Genomic DNA, 12618 nt, shown 5'->3' on the forward strand with positions numbered 1-12618 from the left:
TAAAATACACAAGCAACTGGCCAAAACAGGCACACAGATATTCATGAAAAAAACATCCCCAAAGATACACACAAACACTGACTGCCACGGAGCTGGTTGTGACAGCAAATTAGCTAACGGGTATGAAGCACTTACTGTCATGGCACCAGGCAATGCTGAGTGCTTGACATGGTGCACTGTTTCCATTCTTAGTGTGGTACGGTGACATTTGAAAGTACTAACTTTTTCCCCAAATTAACCTAAAGCACATGGTCCTTCCCCAGGATTGGCTACTCGTGCCAGCCCATCTCTTTGCTTACTAAGGGTTATTCTGGCCACGGTGGTGGCCAGGGGCTGGGGGAAGAGGGAAATGGGGAGTTGCCTTTTCATGGATACAGAGTTTCAGCTTTGCACAATGACAAAGTTCTGGAGGTAGGTGGTGGGTGATGGTTGCACAACGTTGCAAATAGACTTAACACCACTCAACTGCACACTGAAAAATGGTTAGGCTGGTAAATTTTATGTGATGTGTATTTCACCACAATTTTTAAAATAAATAAAGGCTATTGAATAAAAAAGAAATCTGGCCATAAATAATCTATGTAGAAGAACATTCAGCAGTCTGAATGTGCAGGCTATTTTGTTATAACAAGACAGAACAGGGTTCCTCATTGTAGATAAGAACAGTTAGACAGAAAATAGAGTTGAACTCTGAGGAGGTCCAGATCCAGATATGGATGCATCCCTTTACCCTATCAGGCTACACAGATAGCTTCAGGGTGATATAAGAAAAGAGGGTTCTCTGGATCCCCCCCAGAGTCCAGGCTTTTTGTTTGTTTAGAGACAGGGTCTTGCTCTGTCACCCTGGCTAGAGTGTAGTGGCGTCATCATAGTTCACTGCAGCCTCGAATTCCTGGGTTCAAGACATCCTCCTGCCTCAGCCTCCTGAGTAGCTGAGACTATAGGTGTGTGCCACCACGCCTGGCTAATTTTTCTTATTTTTCATAGAGATGGGGTCTCGCTATGTTGCCCAGGCTGGTCTCGAACTCCTGGCCTCAAGTGATCCTCATGCCTCAGCCTCCCAAAATGCTGAGATTACAGGTGTGAGCCACTGCACCCAGCTCCCCTTCCCATCTTTCTTCCCCACTCCTTCCCAGCTGCTTTTTGGAATCATCTCCCAGATAAAGTTTGTACCCCCACATCTTGTCTTGGGGATCTGCCTCAGGGCCAGGGGAGGGGCAAACCAACCTAAAACAGTGACCATGTAATATATCATCCAAACTAGAACACTTTGGTGAATGAAAAGTATCATGATTAATGACACCAGGAAAACAACCAGCATCAGCCCAGGCAAACCAGGATGTACCGTCTGTCGTCTCACCCTGCATTTAGGGGGAAACAGCCAGGTGTCTTGCATGTGCCAACAGGGCAGGTAGAAGTTGCCAAGGACCCAAGGGCCAAGCAGAAAAAACAATGACATCTCAGCAGGTGGCAGTGTGATAAGAGACAATCACTGAGATCCAGCAGTCTCAGCAAAGCCCCTGGAATTTAAACAGGATCTTAAGGAGAACTGGCTGAGATGAAGTTCCTACCACTCAGCAAAATTGAGAGGGGAGATGGACTCAAAATAATATAAGTTCCATTATAGAAAAAAACAAACGAGTTGTACCTATCTGTGACCCTGCATCTGCGAGTGTAGAACTCTTTCCTGCTACAGGGGAATCCCACTTCCTCCCTCCAAGTCCTATTGTAAATAAACAGCAATCAAGTTGGGAGACAGTGGTCGGTAAGTGGGCGTTTTATGATGCTCTCTCCTCATTTTCCCCTTCTAGGTCCTCCTCAATGACACCTCCATTCACTTTCATTGTTTTATTAAAAGTAACCACTTGAGCCCTGCCTTCTTGAGGGGACCCAAAAGGAAATCAGTGTGTTATAAATTAACCACAGCAGGGCATCGTCCCGGGAGCAATGCCAGCTGGACGCTGGCCTCCTACAGTCTATCCTGAACTCTCCACCTGCCTGGGACCTGTCACAGCCCCTGGCCCCGCTGCATGCTCGCCCTGGGCTCAGAGCCTGGAGTTTCTCATCTCTCTGCCAGCACTCCAGGCCTCAGCAGTATTCGGAATAGTCTTCCTCCACATAGTTGGAAGGGAACCAGCCAATCTGAAAAGAGATGAGAGATTCGTCAGGACAACCTCCTTCCTGCTTCTCAACACACCACCTCAGGGCCTTTGCACCTGCTGTTCCTTTTTCTACTCTGGAAAAGCACTTCACCCGCACATACACAAGGCTGACCTCCCTCCCCAATCACCTCCTCAAAGTCTCTGCTTATGTGGCACCATATTGGTAAGGCCTTTCTAACTACCCTATTTAAAATTGCAAGCCCCACCCACCCAACACTTCTTATCCACTTTCTTTGCTTGATTTTTCTCCATAGCATTTATCCGCAACTGATTGATTATATATTTTGCTTATTTATAGGCTTGTTCACTGTGCCCCTCCCCCCACTACAATGTGAGGTCTACAAAGGGGGGGGGTGTCTGTCTTATTCAGCACTGAATTCCAAAGGCCTAGAACAGTTCCTGCCATGCAGCAGACACTTAATAAATATTAGTTGGATGGATGCATGCATGGGTGGGAACTGGAAGGATGGATGCATGGATAAATGGATGGACGGATGGGTAAATTAATGGATAGCTCAATGAATTGATCAGTAGGTGGATGGATGGATGGATGGATGGATGGATGGATGGATAGATGGATGGATGGATGAATGGATGGATTAATGTATAGATTAATGGATTGATGAGTAGCTGGTTGGATAGATAGATTAATGGATGGATGGATTAATGAATGCATGGGTGGGTGGATGGGGATTGGATGGATGCATGCATGGATAAATGGATGGATGGATGAATTAATGGACAGATTAATGAACTGATAGGTAGCTGAATTGATGGATGCATGCATAGATGGATGAATGAATGCACAGAGATGAATGGATGGATGGATGGATCCATGTTGGATAGATGAGTGGATAGATTAATGGATTAATGGGTAGGTGGATGGATTGATAGAAAAACAGATGAATGCATGGATGGATGGATGAACAGATGGATGGAAGGATGGACAGACACATAGGTGGACATGAACAGATGCATGGATGAATGGATGATTTGTGCATGGATGGATGGATGAATCCTTTACATCCCAGACCTTCCTCGAACTCCAAAAAGCTCCCTCAAACCCTAATTGCCCTCCACTGCTCACTAAATTTACCCTCCAATGTCCTTAACAAAACTGTTCATCTAAGCAATCATCTAGATCATTTTTTCACATGTGTTTCCCCCAGTAGAATATAAGCTCTAACCAGTGTCCCCATCTTCATTCAACAGATATTTTTGAGAAATCATTATGAGCAAGGCTGAATTCTAGAGGCTGGGAATTCGTCAGTGGATAAAAAAAAAAAAAAAAGAAGGTTCTCTGCCTTTGTGGAACAAAACTAAGAACTAGGTTTGAAGCCAGTTTGAAGAGTCTTGCAGACCGTTCGACTCCTGACAGTCTGAATTCAAACAGGCAAATGCCCTGGTTACCCAGCCCCGCCTGTCTCACCCGGCCATAGATCTCCCCTCGCCACCAGCCCTGTTGTCCCTTCTTGTTGAGGATCTTGATGATGTCACCCTCCTTGAGGGACAGCTCCGACCGGTCCCGGGCACAGAAGTCATAGCGGGCTTTGGCTGTGCCAAAATATTTGGTGCTTCCTGCTGCAGAGAGAGAACGGAGGTTAGAAGAGGGTCCGTGGCAGATACCCACCCACCGCCTGGAGGCAGTGCTGGGGACACACGCTCTCAGGAGGGCAACTCTGGGATGAAGGCTCCTGAGTGCTCCCTTGTGCAGAGTATTGTGTGCCCTGTACTTTGAGGGAACACCACTGTGCTCCCAGCATCATCCTCTCGGACCAAGCAAGGGCCAAACTTAGGAAATAAGATTGTCTTCGAATTTTTCATGACTCATATATATTTACAGGAAAAGAAATAAGAGGGAAAGCATGAAAAAGTCATCATAGACTGTTAATTTTAATTATTATTATTATTATTATTTTTGAGACAGAGTCTTGCTCTGTCGCCCCCAAGTGATAACAATAATTATCACTTGAGCCTAGGAACTTCAGGCTGCAGTGAGCTATGATTGTGCCATTGCACTCCAACCTGGGAGACAGAGCAAAAAAAAAACAAAAAAAGGTGCAGGTGGAGTCCCCTTCTGGTTCCTGGGATCCTCATCTTCCCTGCCCTGCCTTGCATTCAAGCCAATAAATATGCAAACCACTCAAGAGCAAAGGGACAGACAGGAGTGGGAAGGAGTTCCTGCTGTTGCACAGATACGATCCCTGCATGACCATTGGAAGGGATGTCCATGGCATCCCCAAACCTTCCCTCCAGAATGGGAAGGGGCTGGGGCTGCAAGCTCCCAGCCTGAGACCGCCTACCTGGTGGCTTGCTGATGGCTCTCCTCTCAGGCTCCTTGAAGGGGAACTGCAAGGTGGTGTCCAGAGACTTGAAGCAATCCTTTAGGGAGTTCTGCTGGTAAAACTCCACCAGCTCCTAGAAGGGGGACAACAAGACAGATGCTATCCCAGCTACCCCAGCCCACAAGAGGGCAGAGCTGGGAAGAGCCATATCCAACTCCTCCTATGAAACAAGATTCTGGTCTCCCTGGCAAGTGACTCCTTGAATGCTCCCCCCGATGGGGAGCTCATTACCTTCCTGAGCAGCCAGGACTATTTTATGGGGAAGAGACCACATTGCCTAAAGCCAGCTCTCCTAATAGCCAACTAATTCACTTCATGATAAATTTACCAAATAATCAGCTCATCTGATTCAAAGCCTTCTATGGGGGTACTAAGTGCCTTATTTTTACAGTTAACACATTGACTGCCACGCTAGAAAAAAAGATTTTTTCCCCTGGGGCCATGGTGTTTTATTAAAACAAAACAACTCTTTCTAATTTGTTATTTTGTATTGTTTTCTGTGAGTGAGTTATGTGCAACCCAATCCACATTTTTAGAATTAGATTGTAATATTACTTGTAACAATAAGAACATCAACAAGTAAGATTTTTCACCAACCCACTTCAGGGTTTTGCTTCACGAGGCCCTGGGCTCAAAACTAGCCTGAGTTAAATACAACTCACAGGGCAGTCCATGTGTTCATCATCATCATCACTGTTATTTAAGCACCTACTATGTGCTGGCCAGTGTGCACACCACACATCACCAAAATCTCCTAACAATCCTGAGAGGTGTATACATTCATGATTCTCCCATTTTGCAAATGGAGAAAGCGAGACATCGAAAAGCCAAGTTCTTTGTCCAGGGTCCCATAGCTGGAAAGAAAAAAACCTGGATTTAACCCCTAGGGGAGGCAGTCGAGTGTGGTAGCTAAGAGTCAGCCTCTATAATAAGACTGATCTGAATTCAAGTCTCAGACTTGTTGCATTTATAAATATTTCTTCTGCAAATGTTTGGATGGATTCTAATAGTGAAAAAACAATCAAGTGAGTCAAAATTAAAGGACGTTCTGCAAAACGAAATGCCCTGTGTTTGTAGTTATAGACTCCAAAAACACCAATATCATGAAAGATCTCCCCCCCCCACCCCACCCCCAAAAAAGACTAAGGAGCTATTGAAACCTAGGAGGAGATTAAGGAGGTAAAAACTAAGTGCAACATGTGATAACTAATTAGATCCTGGGGGTGGGGGAACAGATTTTAAAAAGATATGGTAGTAAAATTCAACAGAAATCAAGCAGGTGGGAGAGGGGAGGAGGGGATGGGTAAATTCACACCTAACATGTGCAATGCATGCTACATGGGTGATGGACAAACATAACTTCAACTCAAACTGTACAAAAGCCAATTCATGTAACCAAAACGTTTGTACCCCTGTAATAGTCTGAAATAAAAAAATAGTTACTTTTGTAACATCCAAGTATTGACCAGTATATATTTAAAGTAGATAATAAGACACAATAATTGAATATAAAAATATTGTATTGGAAAGAGCGTAATGAACATTTTGATTTTTTCCTAACCCTTTTTGTGTGTGTCATATTAAACAAGATAACAAGGGTAGCAGGTATCATTTACAGTTATGTCGTATCTTTGTAAAGTCTTTTCAGTTTACCTCCCAGATATTGAGAAAATGTGGATCGCCATGACTGGGCAACAAATCATTTTCCAAGTAAGGTGGTTTTTAATTCTTTGCTTTTGCCCATTTGAAGTGCAACTTCACGAAAAATGGCTCACAATAATTTTTGGTAATATATTACTGTGATTTTAGTCTTCCATGGTGTGTTAGTGAGTCTATAGTTAAAAATAATTTTTATGATAAAAAGATATAATTGGGGCAATTGGGGAGTTTGGCATATGGATGGTATATTAAATGATAATTTTCCATCAATGTTCAACTTCCTGAGTATAATAATGACATTATGGTGAAGTATGAGAATATCTTGGCTCTTAGGGCATTCATGCTAACATATTTATGGCTGAAGGATATTGATGCCTCCAACTTACTCTTAAACTGCAAAGTAAGTGTATGTGTGTGACAGTAAAAGAGGCAGAATATTAACAATTAGTAAACCTAGGTGAAAGGTTCACAGGTGTTCAGGACACTATCCCAGCAACTTTTCTGAAATTTCTTGGAAATAAAAAATTGGGGGAGGGAAATGTTTCTGAATAAAAAGTTTGGGGGAGAAAAAAGATTTGTGGAATGAATTAATCTTCTGGGGAGTCAAGAATCCCTTAATCTAAGACACCCTCTCCAAAAACAATTGCAGATACATGCCATATTCTGGATTTTCTTTAAGAGAACTCACAGCTCCTCAAGGACCCATAGACCACAGGTAAGAGCCATGTGCCTTATACCAATAGGCTTAAAATGTCTAAAAGATGATCAAAAATTACAGGGCACGGAACAGAAGTGAGAACACCTGAAAGGCATTTGAACGCTCAGTGAAATGGTCGTTTGGCAGATTGGGCAGAGCTAAGCTATGGGCTGCTAGTCTGTGACACCAGATGAGAACGAAGCCTCAGTTTTACCCATCTGTGAAATGGACATTCAGAGAGTAGGATGAGGGGATTAATCAGAGTCTGTCTGTAACGTGTCTGACCATAAATGCTCTGTAAGTACTCACTGCTCTTATCCACTATTACTTTTATTGTTGGTCATTAAGAGAATACGTTTAAGGCCAATTGCTCCATAGCACCTTGGAGGGAGGAGGGAGTCCCCATAGAGAGGTGCAGGGAGGGTCCCACCTAGGTCCTGGGAGGCCAGGGTTTGGGGGACACTGGCCCTTACCGTAAGCCCCCGGAAAGCCTTTTTCTCTGTGATTCGGTATAGTCCTTCGGCCGTCATGATTTTAATGTGCTTGACCTCGACGTTATACCTGGAAACGAGGGAGAAAGAGGACCAGGTGGTCACTGAGCCCTGAGTTCGAGGACCAGGCCCATCCCCTGCCAAGCCCCAACTGTGGGAGAAGCAATCCTGGCTTCTCCAGGGAGGGGTGACCACGGGAACCCAAAGACGGAGGCTGTCCAGCAGAACCCCTTCCCTGGAGCCTTTGCTAATCTAAGCCTTGATGTCTTCCTCTCATAGAAGAGGAATCATATCCCCTGACTCACAGGTTGGTTGAGAAGCCAATAAGACCTGGTAAAGAAAGGGATGTTCTAGAATAGACAGGAAGAGATCTCCATTTCCGCCAATATAGACGACCATAGACTATAAAGGATATGGGAGGAGAGACCCATTTATGGCAATACAGTGAACCTCAGAATAGAAAAAAAATATAGAAGACATCCACTTCTGCCAATATGGTGGGCCAGGACATGGGAGAAAACATCTATTTCTGTTCATATGAAAAACTAGATAGCAACAGCAACAAAAAATCCTCCTACTCCAAAACCCCTTGAAATGCTGAGAAAAAAATTGCTGAGCTCTCAAAAAAGTAAGGGAAATCCCCAGTAGCGAAAAATAAAGATGAAACAAGAGGTGAATGTTAAACACACACTGATGCTAGGGCTACCTGAGTGGGTCTGCTGATCTTGGTAACCAAGGAGCTCACACCTTGATGATCACGTGAAAACATGAAATGTATTACTGGGTTTGTGTACAGTGGGGAGTTGGCACTGAGACCTGCTCATACCCTGTAATGCTGGACTGTCAAAGAGCCACATCTGGCTGGGCACGGTGGCTCATGCCTGTAACCACAGCACTTTGGGAGGCCAAGCTAGGAGGATCACTTGAGGCCAGGAGTTTGAGACCAGCCTGGGCAATATAGCAAGACCCCTCCTCTATAAAAATAAATTAAAAATTAGCCAGGTGTGGTGGTGCACACCTGTAGTCCCGGATACTTGGGTGGCTGAGGTAGGAGGATCACTTGAGCCCAGAAGTTTGAGGTTGCAGTGAGCTGTGATGATGTCACTGCACACTAGTCCCAGCAACAGAGTGAGACCCTGTCTCAAAACAAAACAAAAAAAGAGCCACATCCTCAGGAAAAGGGATGGGCTGGAAAAACTCCACCCATCAACATAAAAGAAATGATAAGAAAGCTTGCGTGTCTCAGACCCAAAGCACTCTTGAGAATTCATCACTTTCTACCATGTACATTTAGAGTTGGAACTTAAATCACCTGTGTAGGCTGGGAAGCTAAGAAATTAACCTTAAACACAATTAACCTAAAAAATAAATTAGCCTATCATTGATCCCAACAGAAGCAAATGCAAAATGTCTCTGGAGACCAAAGCAGCATAAGACTCCCACAGGTAAAGCCCCACTTAAGACTGCAACACAAAATTATAAAGCTGACAAGGAAACAAGTCACCATGAGTGAGAAGCAGCACACTACACTACACACAGAAAAGCAAGGGAGCCAGGATCTGCGATCCTTCAGTTCCAATTGTGTTTCAGCCTCTTCCTAGAGGATGCTAAAGGCCTTTTTCAGCCTCTGTAGGACTCCTATCTCCTTGTCGATTTTCAGTCAATTAGAAAAAAATAAGACAGGTCAAAGCACTCAGGACCCAACAGGAGCTCAGAAAGGTGGCTGTTACTATGGTACACTAAAAAGCAAAAACTGAATGCCCTGCTTCCCAGGCACCTGAAGGGCCCAGGTCATGAACAGAGATGGGTCAGGAAGGGAGGAGTTACTTAATGCTGATGGCAAATTCTGCAGCATCCTTCACCCTCTGCCGCACCAAGAACGTCCCATCCGAGCGGTTGGTGAGGATGCTCTCTGCCCCTGCGCGCTCCATGGGGCCAGCGTACCTGCAGAGATACACCAAGGAGAGAGGTCACACAGTCCCCGTACCTGGGCCCTAATATTGCCATATTGATGTTGCTTTCCCCCTGCCCAATCTCCTGATTTTTTAAGTTGGTGACAGCCTGGGTCTAACAGCCCTTAAACATCAAGATAGCCCCATGGGTGGAGGAGTGGCCAGAGCCCAGACTTCTGTAAGTTACTCCCAAGGTTTGACACACAGATTGTGGGGGACAGCTCAGCCCTCTGGGGCTTGCTGGATCTCTGGAATTTGGTGACTGCTTCGATGGGCATTTTACTGAGTCCTCACTGTATGCTGGTCTCTGAGGTCATCAGGATGGAAGTCAGGTAAGGAGAGTAAGGCATGAGCCTCAGGTGCAAAATTTAAGTGGGAGACAAAAAAACACAGTCATCAAGATAAATAACAATAAATAAAACAAATAGTATTTTAATGCAATATTTTTAGAAGTCAAAATGAATGAAAAATCAGCCATAAAAAGAAATGAAGCATCTGATGCATGCTGCGACGTGGATGGACCTTGAAGACATGCTCACTGAGAGACGCCAGACACAAAAGCCACCTGGTGTGTGATCCTGTTTACGTGAAATGTCCGGAATAGGCGAATTTGCAGAGATGGGGCGTGGATTCGTGGGTGCCAGGAGCAGGGGAAGGAAATGGGGAATGACTACAATGGGATGAGGTTTCTTTTGGGGATGACGACAATATTTTGGAGCTAAATAGAGGTGATGGTTGCACACCAGTTTGAATGCACTAAATGCCACCAAATATAATGCAAACATGAATTAACGATGTGAATCTAAATATGCAATAGGAATCATAAACATTAACTATATGTAATATATGATTATATATAATATATAACATAAATGCAAGTATGTAATACAAATGGAAATATATATTCTAATATATAATGATTTAAATGTTAATGTACAATATAAATGATAAATACTAATTATATATGAAATATAATATAATATAATATAATATAAATGTAAAAGTAAAAATATAAATATATTGGCCGGGCACAGTGGCTCATGCCTGTAATCTTAGCACTCTGAGAGGCTGAGGCAGGCGAATCGCTCGAGGTCAGGAGTTCGAGACCAGCCTGAGCAAGAGCGAGACTCTGTCTCTACTAAAAATAGAAAGAAATGATCTGGACAGCTAAAAATATATATAGAAAAAAAATTAGCCAGGCATGGTGGCACATGCCTGTAGTCTCAGTCACTCGGGAGGCTGAGGCAGAAGAATTGATTGAACCCAGGAGTTTGAGGTTGCTGTGAGCTAGGCTGACGCCATGGCACTCTAGCCCGGGCAATAGAGTAAGGCTCTGTCTCAAAATAAATAAATAAATATTATTATATGGTATATAACAATATGACTTAAATGTAAATGCACAATATAAATAATAAATATTAATTATATGTGATAAATGACATAATGTAAATGTAAAAATATATATTATAATATGATACATAATAATATGCTATCCACATAGATATGCAATATAAAATAAAAACAAAAATAAAAAATGTGTGTAATATATAATTATATATAATATATAATATGTAAATATGTAATATAAATGTAAATATATTATAATATATGATATATAATAATATGATATAATTCAATATATAAATAATAAATATTGACGATATATCATATGTAATTATATATAATATATAATATAAATGCAAATATGAATATTAATAGAAATGTCATTAATATTTACATGGTTAATTTATATTAAGTGAATTTCACCTCCATTTTTGAAAAAATAGATGCAAAAAACCTGTGATGAACAAAATGCCAAAATTTTAAACAAAGACAGAATCTGACTGTGCTGGGCTCCCCTCATTCCCCTCCTCCTCCTATGTCCTTTTGGATCCTGCTTTTATTTATTATTTTGTTCTCTCATTTTTTTGCCTTGTTCTTTATTTTTTAAAATATTGCATTAAAATATTATGTATCTTGATCACTGAGTTTTTTTAGCGCTCCCTTACATCTTGCACACAAGGTGACAGCCTCCCTCCTCTCACTAGGGTCTGCATCTCAGTGGGGAAGGGCAGAGCAAGCCCAGCCTCGAGAGACCAGGGTTCAAATCCCGGCTCTACCCTTCACTCACTCTAAAACCTTAGGAACTGATTTTGCCAGTCAGAGCCCCCATTTCCTCTTGTAAAAAGAAGAATATGAAAATACCCACTGCTGAGGGATGTTTTGATAAGAGCAGTAAAGCAGGTGAGGCACAACATGGGGAGATGGGAGCGTCATCACACTCACTCTGTTACTATTACTATTGGAGTGGGACAGTCTTGGGTTCGAATCCCATCCCTGTCACTTCCTCACTGTGTGACATTGAACAAATCATTTCCCCTCCCTGAAACTCCCTTGCAAAAAAAGGATTCCTCCCTGGCAAAAAAAAAAAAAAAGAGAAAGAAAGAAAGAAAGAAAGAAAGAAAGAAAGAAAGAAAGAAAGAAAGAAAGAAAGAAAGAAGGAAGGAAGGAAGGAAGGAAGGAAGGAAGGAAGGAAGGAAGGAAGGAAGGAAGGAAGGAAGGAAGGAAGGAAGGAAGGAAGGAAGGAAGGGAAAGAAAGAAAGAAAGAAAGAAAGAAAGAAAGAAAGAAAGAAAGAAAGAAAGAAAGAAAGAAAGAGAAAGAAAAGAAAGGAAAACTAGCATCTATTTCAGAGGGTTTTGTGAAAATTAAAGGAACGCATTAAAGAGCCAACACATGGCCATAAAAACAATACCATATTGCAGCAAGTCCGAGCTGTCAGCGACTGTTAAATGCACCATTCTTTTACGTGCCATTATGAAAGAAAAATTACTACCTACAAAATTTGGCAGGAGACTGAGCCTCCGTTGGTTGCAAGAGCCATTCCAATGTCAGAGATGTTAAAATGTACATCTTAGAGTGGATGAAATGTTATAATAACAACATCTGATGCTATATGAAGTCACTACTATGTGTCAGGACCAGAACTAAGCATTTAACGGGGTCATTTAAGCCTCCTAACAACACTATGAAGTAGATACTGTTATTAAGCTATTTTTCCAGAGAGGAAAACTGAGGCACAGAGAGGTTAAGTTAGGGGCCCAAAATCACACAGCTAGGTAATATCAGGGTCAGGATTTGAACCTAGGTTAGCAGGCTTCAAGAGCCACACTGTAAACCTCCACCCCTAGCTGCCCAACATGCAATAGATGCTCAAAAACAATTGGGACTGCCATTACCATCACCACAACCACCACCACCACCACCACCACCACCACCGCTGCCATCATCATTGTCATGTGACTATTATGCTT

General features: G+C 42.6%; 1 protein-coding gene across 2 annotated transcripts in view; it reads right to left on the minus strand.

Annotated features, from left to right (window-relative positions):
- Window positions 1–1833: 1833 nt before the first annotated feature.
- The window catches only part of VAV1 (vav guanine nucleotide exchange factor 1), a 54634-nt gene continuing 43849 nt past the window's right edge, over window positions 1834–12618 (minus strand). Inside the window, exons 23-27 of one of the 2 annotated variants that reach the window (XM_045548485.1) lie at window positions 9182–9298; window positions 7337–7424; window positions 4466–4580; window positions 3592–3743; window positions 1834–2142 (exon numbers count right to left, since the gene is read on the minus strand). In XM_045548485.1, coding sequence (XP_045404441.1) covers window positions 2089–2142; window positions 3592–3743; window positions 4466–4580; window positions 7337–7424; window positions 9182–9298 — 526 coding nt within the window. In that variant the 3' untranslated portion in view covers window positions 1834–2088. The remainder of the gene's footprint in view (window positions 2143–3591; window positions 3744–4465; window positions 4581–7336; window positions 7425–9181; window positions 9299–12618) is intronic. The other variant, XM_045548494.1, reaches the window with a different exon arrangement.

Source organism: Lemur catta, chromosome 1 (assembly GCF_020740605.2).
Source record: "Lemur catta isolate mLemCat1 chromosome 1, mLemCat1.pri, whole genome shotgun sequence".
NCBI lineage: Eukaryota > Metazoa > Chordata > Mammalia > Primates > Lemuridae > Lemur > Lemur catta.